General features: G+C 41.3%; 1 protein-coding gene across 1 annotated transcript in view; it reads left to right on the top strand.

Moving 5' to 3' along the window:
• Positions 1 to 16,506, top strand: part of ANO2 (anoctamin 2) — a 350,630-nt gene that overhangs the window by 194,183 nt on the left and 139,941 nt on the right. The window contains 3 exon segments of the mRNA XM_049771984.1: positions 138 to 220; positions 3,680 to 3,691; positions 3,913 to 4,020. Of these exon segments, the coding sequence (XP_049627941.1) occupies positions 138 to 220; positions 3,680 to 3,691; positions 3,913 to 4,020 (203 nt within the window).

Below are 16,506 nucleotides of genomic sequence, written 5' to 3'. Positions count from 1 at the left end.
GGAGGGAAGAACTACATGATTTAAAGAGAATCCCGAGATCTGAAATCCTGGAAGCTTATCCTCCACCTCCATGGGGGAATCCAGAAAGTAACCAAAATGTATTCTTTGAAATTAATATATATTTTTTTCTTTTAAAGCTACCATGTTTCTTGAAAACTGGAAGAGATTACAGATGCGACTGGGTTACTTCTGGGACCTGACTGGCATAGAAGAGGAAGAAGTGAGTTCTTTCTCCTGCTTCTCTGAGTGTCTGCCTTGGTTTGACCCCAGAAAGATGTTTGATAATCGCATAAATTGACCCATCAGTCATGGGTCCAACGTAGTCTCACATGGGTTTCTTTCTCAGTCTAGCCCATTGGTCAAGTGTTATTACCCCTTTTCTTCTCTATCTATAAAATATAAGGCTTTTTATCTGTAACACAAGGGAGTAGCCAGTGGACCCAGTATACCTCTCTGGTGAAAGGATTGGCACAGATGGCAGGCTGATGGTAGTCTTGACATTTAAAATAACCTTGTTCTAAATCCCATGTCTTTCGTATTTTCAAGCATGAAGCCAGAAAATAAGGCTCTACCCCTTGTTCCCCAGAGCCCAAGTATGTCAGTATATGCTAAAGAGAGTTGTGAGGGCCAGGCAGACATCAATGACCTCTGATGAGTCTGTAAAGAGTGTAAGCCACTCCTATTATTAATATGTCTGAAACTAGGGATGTGGGCCAGGTAGAGCTTAATTGTCTCCAATGCCTAATGGCTTCTCTGCTTCCTTTCCCTCCCTTCCTTCCTTCCTTCCTTCCTTCCTTCCTTCCTTCCTTCCTTCCTTCCTTCCTTCCTTCCTTCCTTCCTTCCTTCCTTCCTTCCTTCCTTCCTTCCTTCCTTCCTTCCTTCCTTCCTCAGTCTCCCCTTGATATTTTTTTTTGTCGTCTTCATTCTTGTAGTTCTATTTCTTATCAAGTGCTAGCTTACCATCACCTTCCTCCACTTGGGAATGAGCCCCACTAAAGGATGCACCATGGCTTAATGTCTGGAAGAGTTCAGAGCTCAGTAGATCCTGGTGGGTTGCTTGCTGAAGTCCCGAGCTGGAAGGCTCTGTAAGCTGGCTTGGGTCCTCCTATCAGGACAGCTGCTGGCACCACCAACCACATGGTAGTGGAATCCAGATTCTTGGAGGTAGGAATGATGTGTTTGTGATGATTTGGCATAGGATCCCTCTCTAGAGAAGACTGTGTTTGGGTACATTGGGAATAAGGAGTCCTTGCCCATGATTGTTTGTTGAAGTGATCCTTAGAGGTTTTAGAATTTTCTCTGGTTGGAATCTCAGTCGTCTGACTCCATGAGTTTAATGTATTCTGCAACCTCACTTGACCTTCTTGGCTAAATCTAGGGAGATCTTGTCTGACCAGGTTCAAATGCTGAGAAATCTAAAGTTTTGCTTTGAGAGTCTTGCATAATTTTTTGTTTGTTTTTGTTTTTAGGCCACACCCAGTGACATTTAGGGATTACTCCTGGCTATATGCGCTCATAAATCTCTCCTGGCTTGGGGGACCATATGGGACACTGGGGGATCGAACTGTGATCCGTCCTAGGCTATCACGGGCAAGGCAGATTCCTTACCGCTTGTGCCACTGCTCTGATCCCAAGAGTCTTGCATGATTATATGTTTCACAAATTCTATTCTAAACAAATAAAAGGGCTCAGAATGAGAACCCAGCATTGAATGAGATGAGTTATAGTCTCATCAAGAGGAAAATGGGGCTTCTCCTCTCTGTGACATGGCATGATTTTGGAAAATTGAGAGGTCAGTTAGCCTATGGGGAAGACTCCCTGCAGTAAATAAATACCTAGAAATTCTTGTAGCTTGAAAGGGTTTTACTCCCACCTTAGGGCATTCAATGAAAAAAAAATACCACAATTATTTATTTATTTATTTTTGGTTCTTGGTTTTTGGGTCACACCCGGCAGTGCTCAAGGGTTACTCCAGGCTCTATGCTCAGAAATCACCCCTGGCAGGCACAGGGGACCATATGGGATGCTGGGATTTGAACCACCATCCCTCTGCATGAAAGGCAAATGCCTTACCTCCATGCTATCTTTCTGGCCCCTTTTTTAATTAAAATCTTCTGGGGGGGGCATAGTGATAGTAACTGGGTTAAGGTTCTTACCTTGAATGTGGCTAATCTTAATTTCCTCACTGGTATCACAACAGTGTTAGAACTGACCTCTGAGCCACAGAGTAGGCTTTGAGCATCATCAGGTGTGCTTCAGCCTACCCCTTTATGCAAGTCACAGTCTTCTAGTGTAATAATAGAAAGAAAAAAAATGATCATTTTTGAGGAAAACCTCAGAACACTTTTCTCAGGACATCAATTTTTGGAGACAAAAGAACATCTATAGAAAATGATAGATTTAAGGAAATTAAGACAATTTCCATTAAGTATAATATTTCTGAGCTTTTAATCTGTTTGTGATGATATTTAAGTGGCATTTTATGTATTTTTCACACTTTTAGACCCTGGAGAGATTTTTTTTTTTTAGCGAAAGGTCTTTAGGTACATACCTGCAGAAATTTACTATTGAGAATGAATAAAGGTGTGAGAGAAAATCAAATGAATCAAAATTATGTGGAGATGTGCATGGGTTCCATGTGGTTTTAACTGAGAAAGCACAAGTGGCAAAAACAGAGGAAACAGATACTTAGGATAAAAAACTCACATACAAGACTGCTAGGAAATAATAAAAGAATATAATATCTAGAAATGCATGTTATTTAAGCAACAAACTTATAAAGGAGTAGGAGCCTAGCAGTGAGCCAAGGTCTTCTGGAAGGAGTAGAAGGTTTTTCCTGTGAGGCTGAGATGAGTATCTTAAAAAATACTTTGAATAGCATCATTCTCTCCTGCATTTGCTTGTGCTTATTAGTTATGTACAGTATTTCTCCTCTCTGGCATCATGGCATATCCTGTAAAAGCCAAAAATCAGGTCAAGAGCCCCTTTTTATTAATTTTTGAAGTCTCTGACATAGGAGATAAAGTAATCTGGGTTCTCTGAGTCTGCACTGATCCAGTACCTGATTACTGCTTGGAAGATTAGTGAGTGATGCAGGAACAAGGAGGCCCCACACCTAGTAACTGGTCCCCATACTGGAAAACTACAGGAAAGACTACCAATGGGGTTAAGTATACATGGTTTAGTTCTCTTTGAAGAAATTCAAGCATGGATTTGCCCAAAATCTTCTCAGGTGCTTTGTCTCATGCCTGCTGACTCATGCTTCAGGTTTGTGTGGTTGAATGGCCTAGTAATGTCTCTTAAGCATTGATGTACTTGCCACTGAGCTTCTCATTCATACTATACAGGGAACAGGTCTGGACAAGTGAGTTTTAAGATGTAGCCGCCTGTCACTTTGATGCTCATTGATTGCACCATTTTTTTTTAGTTATAATAGAGCAAGGAAGAAAGTTTTTGTTTCCCCAACGTCCAGCTGCATGGTACCTACCTACCTCTGTGATTCCAGCTGAAATTTGACCCCTTGAAACTTCAAGTTTAGGACTCACGGGTTTTTGGTAAAATGATTGGATGTACCCCTTGGCCTTTGATCATACCATTTTGAAAAGCCCATGGTGTCTCTTTGTATCAGTGCGCAGTTAACATTTCCTCTCTCCTTTTTCAACACTGGCGTCATCCCCAGGAACGTACCCAGGTTTGGTTTTCAGTGTGGTAACAAGTATTGTGTGTCCTTCTTTCCCCCATATTGTGTCATGGTCTAGCTGCCTTGTGATTGTGTGTGGTGTAACGGTCCATTAGCATCTGACCCTAAGTCCTGACGTCAGTGTACTCGTGGTGTCTGGTTCTAGAATCCAAAGACCCCAAGTTGCTCTTCCAAATAGTTCACTAACCACTCTTTGACTCTTTGGATCTTAGGAACACTCCCGGCCTGAGTACGAGACCAAAGTCCGAGAGAAGCTATTGAAGGAAAGTGATAAGTCGGTTGTCCAGAAGCTGGGAGCCAATGGTGAGGCTGAGGAGGAGGTAAGATACTTGTGCTTGTTTTCATCATCCTCAGTAGTTAAGATTCCTCTTTTCATTGCACATGGGGTTCATGGGGGCAATATGGTATAAATTGAGAGAATGACATCTTTCATTGTCTTGCCTTCAAATACTGGAGCTAACATTATCTCTATTTCCCGGTGAGAGAGTCTGTACAGAATGGGAGAAAATGCTGGAGAAAAAGAAACCATGCCCATCCTGTTTCCTCTGGACTCTATCACATCAAAATTTAATAATCATGACAAACACCACCATACTTCGCAGTACCAGGACAGTTTAAGCTTTGGGATATTCTTTTGCTTTTCTTAGGCTTTGTTCTAAGTGTATGATCTTATAATAAATAGATTACTTTTCTATAAAGAAAACATAAGTTACAATCACAGATCAAACCACCTGATGGAAGTCAGGGATTCCCACCCATGTCTGTTTTTGACATTGCATCTGACCACTCTGCTAAGCAGACTTGCCAGAATAGCCACAAAGTCAAAGAATGAAGCAAGCAGTTGTCTCTTTGTGCTTGCAGGGGTGAACTCGTGCCTGTGGTCACTTGAACTACTTAAGCTATCATTCTTACATTTCATTTCATCAGGGTGGGCCTGCCAAAGTAGAAGCATGGGGGTCATATATGTTATGAGTTATATATTTGAGTTTTCTGGTAGTGTTCATATAATGAAAGGGAGCTTCAGAATCTGCTGTGATCTGCATGTGCTCTGTGGGTGAGGAGGGGTCTGAATTGGAAGGGTGCTCCTCGTTTACAGTTCTTGTTTCTTCTGAGTTAAGTCAAGAGACTGTGTGTGTGTGTGTGTGTGTGTGTGTGTGTGTGTGTGTTTGTCTTTCCTAATCTGATCCTTGAAAAAAAATTCAACAGGATTTAATAGCTGTTGTTTTTACACGTGTCTTTTCTCCATCTTGGATTTGAATTCAAATTTCATTTAATTTTACATTCTTGATGTTGGAACTGTTCATGTTAACATGCAAATGTATTCAAGCAACAAAACAGAAGAATGTGGTGTTTTTGAGCCGAGAATACTGGCTTTTTTTTTCCTTAAAGAAAATTGCTTAGAAGAGAGGCTAAGCTTCTAAGTTATGTTTTTTTTTTTCTAAATGAAAAGTAAAGCCAAGACCACCAATTTTTCAGGGAAATAATAGATTCATTTTTAGAGTAGACTAATCATCACCATCACCCTCATCAGAAAACAAACAGTCTCCTCTGCCAGCTTCGGCAACTTCGGTTAACCTTCTTTTTCCACCCCAGAGCAATATGCAATGGATAATTTTATGGGAATCACATGTAACTTTTATTGACCACTGACTCATTTAATTTTAATTCCATAGACGGGAATGCCAAGGAACTGAAATTGTGTACATGGAGGCTGTGGTTCTAATACAAACATTGTTTGGATATATGTGCATGATAGGTCAAATAACTTTCAGGAACCATGAATAATTGAAAAACATCAGAATGCATTATAAATGATACATATGTTTATGTTTTAGCATTCAACCTCTATTTTCATTATGTTGTTGAGAAGGCGAAGCTCAAAGCAACTAATGCCTTATGGGCATGATGAGGGGAAATGACCTTCCCCAATGAGCAGTATAATATAAAAAGGGCCTGGAGTTGGATTGTCAGCATCCTGTTTGTTCCCTCAGTTGTAATAATACTGCAAATGCTTCTGTTCTTGCTGGAAATCGAGTCATAGGTGGAAGGTGAAGAGCTGTTTTGGGCTATGAGAAGAGTTGAAGTCAATAACTACTGTATCATGAGGCTCTGGGCCAGTGGTCCTCAAACTATGGCCCGCGGGCCACATAATTGTATTTGTATCTGTTTTGTTCCTTCATTGCAAAATAAGATATATGCAGTGTGCATAAGAATTAGCTCATAAGTTTTGTTTTTACTATAGTCAGAACCTCCAATGGTCTGAGGGACAGTGAATTGGCCCCCTGTTTAAAAAGTTTGAGGACCCCTGCGAGTCTGGGCTGTGCCATGTGTGGGGTGTATAGGAAAGGCAGTGTCTTTAGGAACGGATGAGAGATAAACATCCAACTCTTCTTTGGGTAGCGTTGCTGCTCCCCAGGGTTTTGAAGCCATCTAGGCAATACATGTAATTTCTTTAGATGCAACTGATTAGACTTGCTGCATATTTGTATAAGGAAGGTAGATTTTCAGTGGGATTCTGAATTATTTTGTTTCTAGTGAATATTCTTCAATGTCTCCTTCCATCCTACTGGATCACATTTATTTTGCTTCTGTTGGAAAGTAGAAGTTGTTTACCTGAATGTTTCCTTGCTTTCTTTCCTGTGTGCTGGTAACAAATATCACTTATTGAGGTTCAGGATGCTCCCAGAACCTGCCAAAGACCATAGAGCTAGTTTTGAGGTGCCAGTAACTACACTAAGCTCTGCTTCTGGTCTCAAATAAGTGATCTACTTGGATTTTCAAGTCCCATTGCATTTCATATTTTTTAAAAAAGAATTAAAAGGCATAAAGCTCACTTTATAAAACATTTGTAATACAAATTAATTCTGACCATAAAATATATCCATTGCCAGTATACAATTCAATGACTTTAAAATATTTACAGATTTGTGCAATCATTCTCACAATCTAAGTTTAAAGTATTTTTATTCCCTCCCCTCTCATTCTCCTGACCCCCAATATATAAACTCTGTATCCTGTAATTAGCAAATCCTGGGAAACAACTAATTGATTTTATCTATAGATTTTCTTGTTATGGACTTTCAAATAAATCTGGCAAAATGCATCTTTACATTCTTTCCTTTAGAAATGTTTTCATGACTCAGGGGCCAGAAAGATAGTATAGAGATTAGGGTTCTCGCCTTGCATTTTGGCTGACTTCGCTGCTACCTATGGTACCCTGAACACAGAACCAGAAGTAGACACTAAGTGCCACCTGGTATAGCCCCAAACCCAAATGTTTTCATGGTTCATCCTGTTGTAACTTTAAAAAAATTGCCAATAAGTAATCCAGTAGCTAGAGATATCAGAGAGAATATTGAAGATAAGGCGTGGATGATCCTAGTACTATTCCTGGTACGGCACAGGGTCTCCTGAACACCACTAGGAGTAACTCCTGAACACAAAGCAGATAAATAAATAAATTGGGGGGAGCTATACATGATTGTATTTATCAACTGATGGACATATAGATGATGTCTATATTTTTATATTATGTTTAGTATTTCTTCATTTCCTTCCCTCCTTCCTTCCTTCCCTCCCTCCCTCTCTCCCTCCCTCCTTCCCTCCCTCCTCCCCATTCCTTCCCCCTCCCTCCTTCCCTCTACCTCCCTCCCTTCCCTCACTCATCCCCTCCCTCCCCCTTTCTTCCTCCCTCCTTCCCTCCTCCTCCCTCCTTTCCTTCTCTCCTTCCCTCCTTCCTTCCCTCCCTCCCTCCCACCTTCTCTCCTCCTTCCTTCCTTCCCTCCCTCCCTCCCTCCCTCCCTCCCTCCCTCCTTCCCTCCCTCCCTCCCTCCCTCCCTCCCTCCTTCCTCCCTCCCTCCCTCCCTCCCTCCTTCCTCCCTCCCTCCCTCCCTCCCTCCCTCCCCCCTCCCTCCCTCCCTCCCTCCCTCCCTCCCTCCCTCCCTCCCTCCCTCCTTCCTTCCTTCCTTCCTTCCTTCCTTCCTTCCTTCCTTCCTTCCTTCCTTCCTTCCTTCCTTCCTTCCTTCCTTCCTTCCTTCCTTCCTTCCTTCCTTCCTTCCTTCCTTCCTTCCTTCCTTCCTTCCTCCTACTTGCCCCAACAAAAAACTCTTGTACAATATTAAATAGAAGTTTTGTGAACAGACTTTCTTTTCTTATCCTTAATCTTTGGAGAGAAAAGTTAAATCTTTCACATTAAGTAGGATGTTGGCTATGACTCAGTGCTTTTTAATTGTCTTTATGAGGGTCTATGAGAAAAAAAGTACATCATATCAACACGATTCTGACTAGAAAGGAAACAATTTGTGCTGAAATAAGGTAGTAACTGCACGTCTACCTTGTAGAAAAGAGATATTGTGATAAGACCTAAAATCTTACTTACATGCTACATTAGCAGGTGCTCTCTCTCATTTTTTTGCTTTCTACTGTCATCTAGGGATGATGACATTATCCCTGGATGAACCTTTGGGCTCTGAGAGTTGTTGATTTTTATTGCTCATATGAGAGGGTATGTTGGTCATTAATTTACAGTCTTACTTATCTTGATATTGATCATTAGCTTCTTATTTCTGCTTTTAGAATTTTTCAAGGGCATAGCAAGAGTTGTCATAATTATAAAATTAAAAGTCACATTTATGAAATATTCACTATGTACATGGTTTTCAGGTTCTATTTTATTCAAATCCAACACTATTATTATTTTATTTTTTTGTTCTTTTTGGGTCACACCACCCGGCGGTGCTCAGGGGTTACTCCTGGCTGTCTGCTCAGAAATAGCTCCTGGCAGGCACGGGGGACACCAGGATTTGAGCCAACCACCTTTGGTCCTGGATCGGCTGCTTGCAAGGCAAACGCCGCTGTGCTATCTCTCCGGGCCCAAACACTGTTATTTGTCTCCAGTTTTTGATGAAAATAATGAGACCTAGAGAAAATGTATTACATGCTCAATACTACTAATACATGGAAGAACCAGAGAATGAGTTATCTGATTTCAGAGCCATGTTCTTCTTCTTCTAAAATATTTCCTCTCAGCCCTTGTAAAATGCCACACTTGTATCTTCTCTCTTCTGCCAAAGACTGAAGAACTCTGGCATTTTCACTGGGAAAGTGGATACAAAATGAAACCCACTTTTTCTTTAGTGGTTTTGTGTAAATTTGGTGGGGTGATGCTCTGTTTCCACTGAGGACAACAGTGAATAGAATTATCTTGATAGAAATAGCAAAAGTTCAAAAGACATGAGAGCGAATTCAAGAACACACCCATATAAACACGCTCTAGATAGATATATCTAGAGAGAATGTTTACAATGAAGACAATGGACCATGAATAATAGAATGTGCCTCTCGTATTTTCTTGGATCACTTTGAGTCTTGATTGGGGAAGTGGTAGAGGTTTGTAAGTTTTTCTCCCAAAGAATATCTTTCTCTCTTTACACAATATAATAAATGTTTGAATTGAGAACATGAGAACATGTTCCACAAACAGTGAGGTTGGGACATAGTCCTGATTTTCATGTATCCTCTCTCTTATATTTTCCCCAACCCCTTCAGTTTCAGGCCTAGGCCTCCTCTTTCTCTAAAACACATTGTTGTTGATAATTTTCAGGTTTTATTAAGGTACCCTGATTTACAGTCCTGCTATTTTTACTGTATTTTTTAAAATGTCTTTCTTTAAACACCGTGATTACAAACATAATTGTAGTTGGGTTTTAATCATAACAAGAACAACCCCCTTCACCGTGCAACCTTCCCATCACCAATGCACCCATCTATTCCCTCCCCACCCCCCAACCTGTACTCGAGATAGGTTTTCTACATCCCTCACTCACAGACATTGTTATGATAGTTCTCAGCATAGTTATTTCTCTAATTGCACTCACCACTCTTTGTGGTGAACTTCATATCTTGAGCCAGTCCTTCCAGCCTTCATCTCTGGGAATTAGTTCAATGTCTTTAATTTTTCTTAAAACCCATAGATGAGTGAGATTATTCTGTGTCTCTAATTTCACTCAGCATAAGAGAATCCATGTACATCCATGTATAGGAAAAATTCATGACTTCATCTCTCCTGATGGCTGCATAATATTCCATTGTGTATATGAACCACAGTTTCTTTAGCCATTCATCTGTTGAAGGGCATCTTGGTTGTTTCTATAGTCTGGCTATTGTAAAAGTGCTTCGATGAATATAGGTATGAGGAAGAGATTTTTGTATTGGATTTTTGTGTTCCTAGGATATATCCCTAGGAAAGGTATAGCTGGGTCAAATGGGAGCTCATTTTTCAAGTTTTTGAGGAATCTCCATATTTGGTTCCATAAGGACTGGACTAGACTACATTCCCACAAGCAGTGAATGAGAGTTCCTTTCACCCACATCCTTGCCAGCACTGATTGTTCTTGTTCTTTGTGATGTGTGCCAGTCTCTGCGGTGTGAGATGGTACCTCATTGTTGTTTTGATAGTTTCAGGCATACACTGTTCTAATACCACCCATCCCTAGAGTGTTAGTGTCCCCTCACTAGTTTCTTAGGTGTCAGTGTCTCCCTCCATCAATTTTACCTCTGATGCCCATGCTCACCTCCTTTACCCTCTTGGCAAACTCAGCTTTGTGGACTGGCTCTCAGGACCCATTACTACTGCCTCCTCTTTTTAAAATTCCATTAAAATTCACATAGTGATGATTTGCCAGATTTCCTCTTTTCTCAAAGCTGAGTAGTATTCCACTGTTTATAAATGTTTTCTTTATCCATTCATCTGCTTTTGGGCACTTGTGTTATTTTGGTTACTTCGAAAAGCACTGCTATGAGCATAGAAGTACAAATAAATACCTTTCCAAATACTCATTTTGGGACTCTGGGTAGGGGGCAGAATTGCTGGGTGTGCAGAAGCTCAATTCTTAGTTTTTGGAGCAGTCTCCATACTGTTTTTTACAAGGTTGAACCACACCATGTTCCCACCAACAGTGAGTGAAGGTTCCACCCATACCCCCACCAGCACTTGCTGGTTCCTGCTCTTTTTGAGGTGTGACAGTCTCATTGGTGTGAGATGGTATCTCATTGTTTTGACTCACATTTTCTTTATAAGGAAAAAAAAAGGGAAGAAAAAAATATATAAAAAACTTCCGTTAATAAACTATCTTTGTGTTCATCTATTTAGTTAGAAAAGAGACCTCATGTCCTATGGTTCAAGAGAAGAATAGAGGATGGAGCGACAGTGCCAGGGTGCATGCTTTACACGCAGTCTAAGTTTGAGTAGTTTGTGCCAGTTGGATCCCAGATGATTTCCCAGATATTGTCAGGAGTAATTTCTCAGCACAGAGCCAGGAGTAACCCCTGAGCACTGCAGGGTGTGGTCCAAACCCCTCATCCACAAGAGAAGGTAATAGGAGGTACTTTGTTTTCCAAGAGAAAAGGGATTAGCCATGACAGGGAGTTTCTGCCACTCTAGACTGGAAAGAGAAGGAGGGAAGTGAGTATATCAGACTCCAGGGAGATGGTTCTGGCAGTTCCCCTGTGGAAGTTGTCACCCAGTTGTTTATCTAGGGTGGATGCGGACACCTGTCCTCAGTCATGGGCTGGCAAGACCTGCTGTACTTAATGAATGTTTTATGGGGAGCAGAGACTCTAGAACCTGTGCCAAGAGGAGGCCTATGGCTAGCTGGGTGTTAATTTACTGTTCAGTGTATTCCCCTCAGGACAATGCTTTCAAAGGGAACCTCATCTGAAGTTAAAGCCCTGAAACATTTACCACAGATGCCTCTGGCAGGCACAACAAACAAACATATGGAATAAATTATGCATCATCAGGGCCTCTGAGAAGGAGTAAGGGACAGCAGCCACAGGAAGCTGGGGACTGTCAGAGAACATGAGGGATAAGGGGGCCCAGAGGGAACACTGAAGGGTTCTGTCTGGGCCTCCTCTCTGGGCAGAAGGGATACGGTCTGGCCTTTCTACATAGGTTCTCAGACTTACCTAGGAGGAGTCTCTGAGGGGGAGTCGAATCTCCTCGGACCTTCTCTTTGAGAGACTCAATGACTTCAACAAGGGTCTGAAAAAGAAATGTGGGTAGTTCTCTAAGATATTCCTTAGAGAGTAAGATAGTTCCTCACTGGCTAAGGAAAGCACTGGGGTGTGTGTGTGTGTGTGTGTACAATATCTACTAGGTTCCCATGGTTCCAGGCTAAGATGAGCAGAGTGTGGGTTGATACCTTAAGTCTTTTATTTTCAGCTACGTCTCACATATTCTTTACTATGTGGGTGCTTCATAAATTTACTATTAGGATCTGCACTTTGAATGTTGGAATCCTTCTCGGTTACTCTCCTCTCTCCTTCTCTTTGGATTAAGGAGAAGCCAACAGGAAGTTAGGCCCAGAACCTCCCCTCATGAAGGAGACTATTCTAGAGGGGTTAGGTTTCAACACAGGCTTGTGGGCCTTCCCCTGACTATTTTCTTGGATCTGAAAATTATGTGGCCCCAGACTCTTCATTGTCTTTTCACAATCTCTCTGCTTAATATGTATATATGTGAGTGTGTCTTGGTTGTACCTGTGGGTATATCTGGATATGCGTGTGTATCTGCATGCTTGCATACATGGGCATGTCTGAGCATGTGCATGCATGTGAGTGCATGTTTGCATGTGTATATATGGGTAACTGCACACGTATGAGGTATGCATGTGCTATGAGGAGATCAAGGGCTTCTGCCTGTTGGCATTCTTTAAACTCCTCAAGATGTAAAATAAACTAGACAACTTCTTATCCAGAAGACTTTGCTCCTCTTTTGAGTGCTGAATGTCTCAGGTTTTGCAGACAGGGTGCAAAATAAGTGCAAAATGATCTGGATACTTCTTTCTCTGTGGAGTTTATGAATTGTTTCTCTCCAGGAGTGGATTCTCTGGTGGCCTTGGACATCAGCTGGGAAATGGGAGTTCTCTGACTCTCTGCAAATGATAACCCATTCTCAGTCTCAGAAGTTCTGGCTCTGGAGGACAGAGGGAGAGCACAGCGGTACGGCATTTGCCTTGCATGCGGCCAACCTGAGAGGGATCTGTTCGAATCCTGGCATTTCATATAGTCTCCCAGCCTGCTAGGGGCAATTTATGAGTGCAGAACCAGAAGTAACCCCTGAGCACCACTGGATGTGGCCCAAAAAACCCAACCAATCAATCAATAATTTTTTTATAATTATCTTTATTTAAACACCATGATTACAAATATGATTATAGTTGTATGATTACAGTCATGTAAAGAACACCCCCCTTCACCAGTGCAACATTCCCACCACCAATTTCCCAGATCTCCCTCCTCCCCACCCCCCCACACCTGTACTGGAGACAGGCTTTCTACTTCCCTCATTCATTCACATTGTTATGATAGTTTTCTGTGTAGTCATCTCTCCAACTGCACTCATCGCTCTATGTGATGAGCTTCATGTCATGAGCTGCATCTACCAGCCCTCATCTCTCTTGTCTCTGAGATACTGTTAAAAATGTCTTTCATTTTTCTTAAAACCCATAGATGAGTGAAACCATTCTGCGTCTTTCTCTTTTCTTCTGACTTACTTCACTCAGCATAATAGATTCCATGTACATCCATGTAAAGGAAAATTTCATGACTTCATCTCTCCTGACGGCAGCATAGTATTCCATTGTGTATATGTACCACAGTTTCTTTAGCCACTCATCTGTTGAAGGAAGAAGTTCTGGCTCAAATAATATTTTCTTCATAGCTAATTGTATACACTTTCCCTGGCCTAGATCTAAATTAAGAAGTACAAGGCCAGAGAGATAGCATGGCAGTAAGGTTTTTGCCTTGCATGCAGAAGGTTGGTGGTTCAAACCCCGGCATCCCATATGGTCCCCGAGCCTGCCGGGGGCGATTTCTGAGTGTAGAGTCAGGAGTAACCCCTGAGCGCTACTGGATGTGACCCAAACAACAACAACAACAACAACAACAACAACAACAAAAGAAGTCCATATGAAGAGAGGCTAATTCTGAAGGAAACACTGTAGAGAAATGTGAAGTGACAGTGAGTGGGAGGGTAGAGGTGACATGGAGCTGACACAGGTCACTCCAGGATAGCATTTCAGACCAGACCCTGGGACAGACCCCAATTCCCAAATCTGTGCAAAGATCAGGAATTTTGGAGCATCAGGATGTTGGAGTAGTGGTGGACTCCATAAGGCAAGCATATATGCTTGGACGGGGAAGGCTGATCTACGTGCCATTTAGGTGCTTCCATTCTTGGTTTCAGGATTTTCCATAGATAGCTTGAAGCACATGAATATAGTTTGTCTCTTGTTTACTGGGGTTTTGTCCTCATTTTACTACCTTCAAGTTCTCACAAAGTATACATGGATCTCTAGAGTATTTCACTTTCTAGCACATTCTTGTGCAAGAATATCAAGTGTTGGATTGACACATTCCCACAGCGTCCAGAGGTGTCCCATCTTTCTGGGAGGGGCAAGCAAAAGGGAACAGATCAAAAAGTACTTTATGGGGCTGGAGAGATAGCATGGAGGTAAGTTTTGCCTTGCATGCATAAGGACGGTGGTTCAAATCCAAGCATACCATATGTCCCCTGAGCCGGCCAGGAGCGATTTCTGAGCGTAGAGCCAGGAGTAATCCCTGAGTGCTGCCGGGTGTGACCCCCCCCCAAAAAAAAAGTGCTTAATGGGGATTGAAAAACAGGTCTTGAGACTGTGTCCTAATCACTATCCAAGCTAGAGGAAGTTGCAAGAACCTCCAGGTCTTACAGTTGTCAGCGTCAATGTTATCTCTGATTTCCTTCCCCATGTCACCATCAGAGCAGATGATGTGTGTACATGTGTGTATGAATTATTCTGCACTTTTGGACTTCCCTGAACATGCATGAATGGAGAAGACATACACCACTAAAATATTATTTTATAAAATTTAATGTTATTTATTTTTATTATAATAATTATTTATTTATTTAAGCACCATGGTTATAGAAATGTTCATAGTTGGGTTTCAGTCATAGAATATACACAGCCCTTCACCAGTGAAACTTTTCTGCCACCAATGTCCCCTATTCTCCTCCCACCCTCACCCCCTGACTGTGTCTCTGGGGCAGACATTTTGCTTCTCTCTATCACTTTCTCTTTCCTTTCTGACACTGTGGTTTGCACTATTATTTAATGAAGGGGTGTCATCGGTGTCACTTTATTCCCTTTCAGCACTCAGTTCTTGTCCAGAGTGATCAGTTCCAACTATCATTGTTATGGTAGACCTTTCTCTAACTGCTCTCACTGCTCTTTGTGGCAAGCATCATATCATGGACTTGTCCTCCCAGACCTCATCTTTATTGTCTCTGAATATTGTTGCCATACTATCTTTTATTTTTCTTATATCCCGCAGATGAGAGACTATTTCTCTCTCTCTCTCTCTCTCTCTCTCTCTCTCTCTCTGTCTCTCTCTCTCTCCTAATTCATTTCACTCAGCATAATAATCTCCATGTCCATTCATGTATAGACATACCTCATGACTTTATTTTTTCTAACAGATGTATAGAATTCTATTGTGTAAATGTACCACGGTTTCTTTAGCCATTCATCTATTGTTGGACACTTTAGTTTTTTCTTGTTTCTGGCTATTGTAAATAGTGCTGTGCTGAACATAGGAGTGCAGAGGACATTTTTGTATTGTTTTTTGTTTTAATAGGGTATATCCCTAGGAGTGATATTTCTGGATTACATGGGAGCTCAATTTCCTTATTTTGAGGAATATCTATATTGTTTTTTAGAAAGACTTGCTAGATGATATTCCCACCAGCAGTGAAAGATAGTCCTTTTCTCCCCATATCCACATCAACACTAGTTGTTCTTATTCTTTTTTTGTGTGTGTGTGATAAGTGCCAGTTTCTGTGGTGTAAGATGATACCAAAATAAAATATTGTTTTTATTTTAGGCCAGGGTGGCAGAGATGCTGGATGTTGGCTATTGAATTTCTGCATTATGTGGTCAGGTCTATGAAGAGTTGGGTAGATCCCTCACAGTAACAAAGTCCTGCATCTACTTAGAGAACTGCTCAAAAAAGTAGGACCCGAGTTTTCAGCAATGCCATTTATTGGCATCTGCTCCAAAACACTATTTTGAAAAACATTTGTGCTCTTACATTTTTTGCAACACTATTTATAATAGCCAAGATCTAGAAACAAACGAAGCACCCAAAAACAGATTAATGGATTAGGAAATTGTGATACACACAGTGGAATTCTTTCCATTATCAGAATAGAGGAAATCATGCAATTTTCTGATACATGGATGGAACTGGAGGGAATTATGCTAAGATAATTCAGTTGAAAGGAGGACAGGGCATGCTCTTACCAAAGCAGACCCTCAGAAATTTGTAAGGAATTTGGGGAAAAGATAAGTAATGGGAATCATCTTCAGATTTCCATGATCAATGACCAATCATCATATATCTAGGACCCTTTTCTCCCATGTTTACTTTCTTGTTCTTGTTTGTCCCTTTTACTGTCTTGTGACAAAAGGACCTTTGATTTCCTGTTTTGGTCATGGGATTCAGTGGGAAACACCCCCCATTTGATGCACCCTTCTGTCTGTGTAGCCTTGATATAATCTGTTGTTTCAGGTTTCTGTTGGAAGGAATTTTTCTGAAATTGGAACAAGTACCCTTTGGAAAGGTTCTCATTTCTGACTATGTTCTCATTTCAATGCTATGCTCTCATTTCTTTCATGTAACTGCCATATAGGCTGATTAGCTGTTTCTGTTGTGCATGAATGTAGGGTTGGGTCATTCCCAAGGTACTCAGAACCAGACAAGGATCT

This window comes from Suncus etruscus, chromosome 4, assembly GCF_024139225.1.
Source record: "Suncus etruscus isolate mSunEtr1 chromosome 4, mSunEtr1.pri.cur, whole genome shotgun sequence".
Classification (NCBI taxonomy): domain Eukaryota; kingdom Metazoa; phylum Chordata; class Mammalia; order Eulipotyphla; family Soricidae; genus Suncus; species Suncus etruscus.
This window is presented reverse-complemented; position numbering and strand designations above follow the sequence as displayed.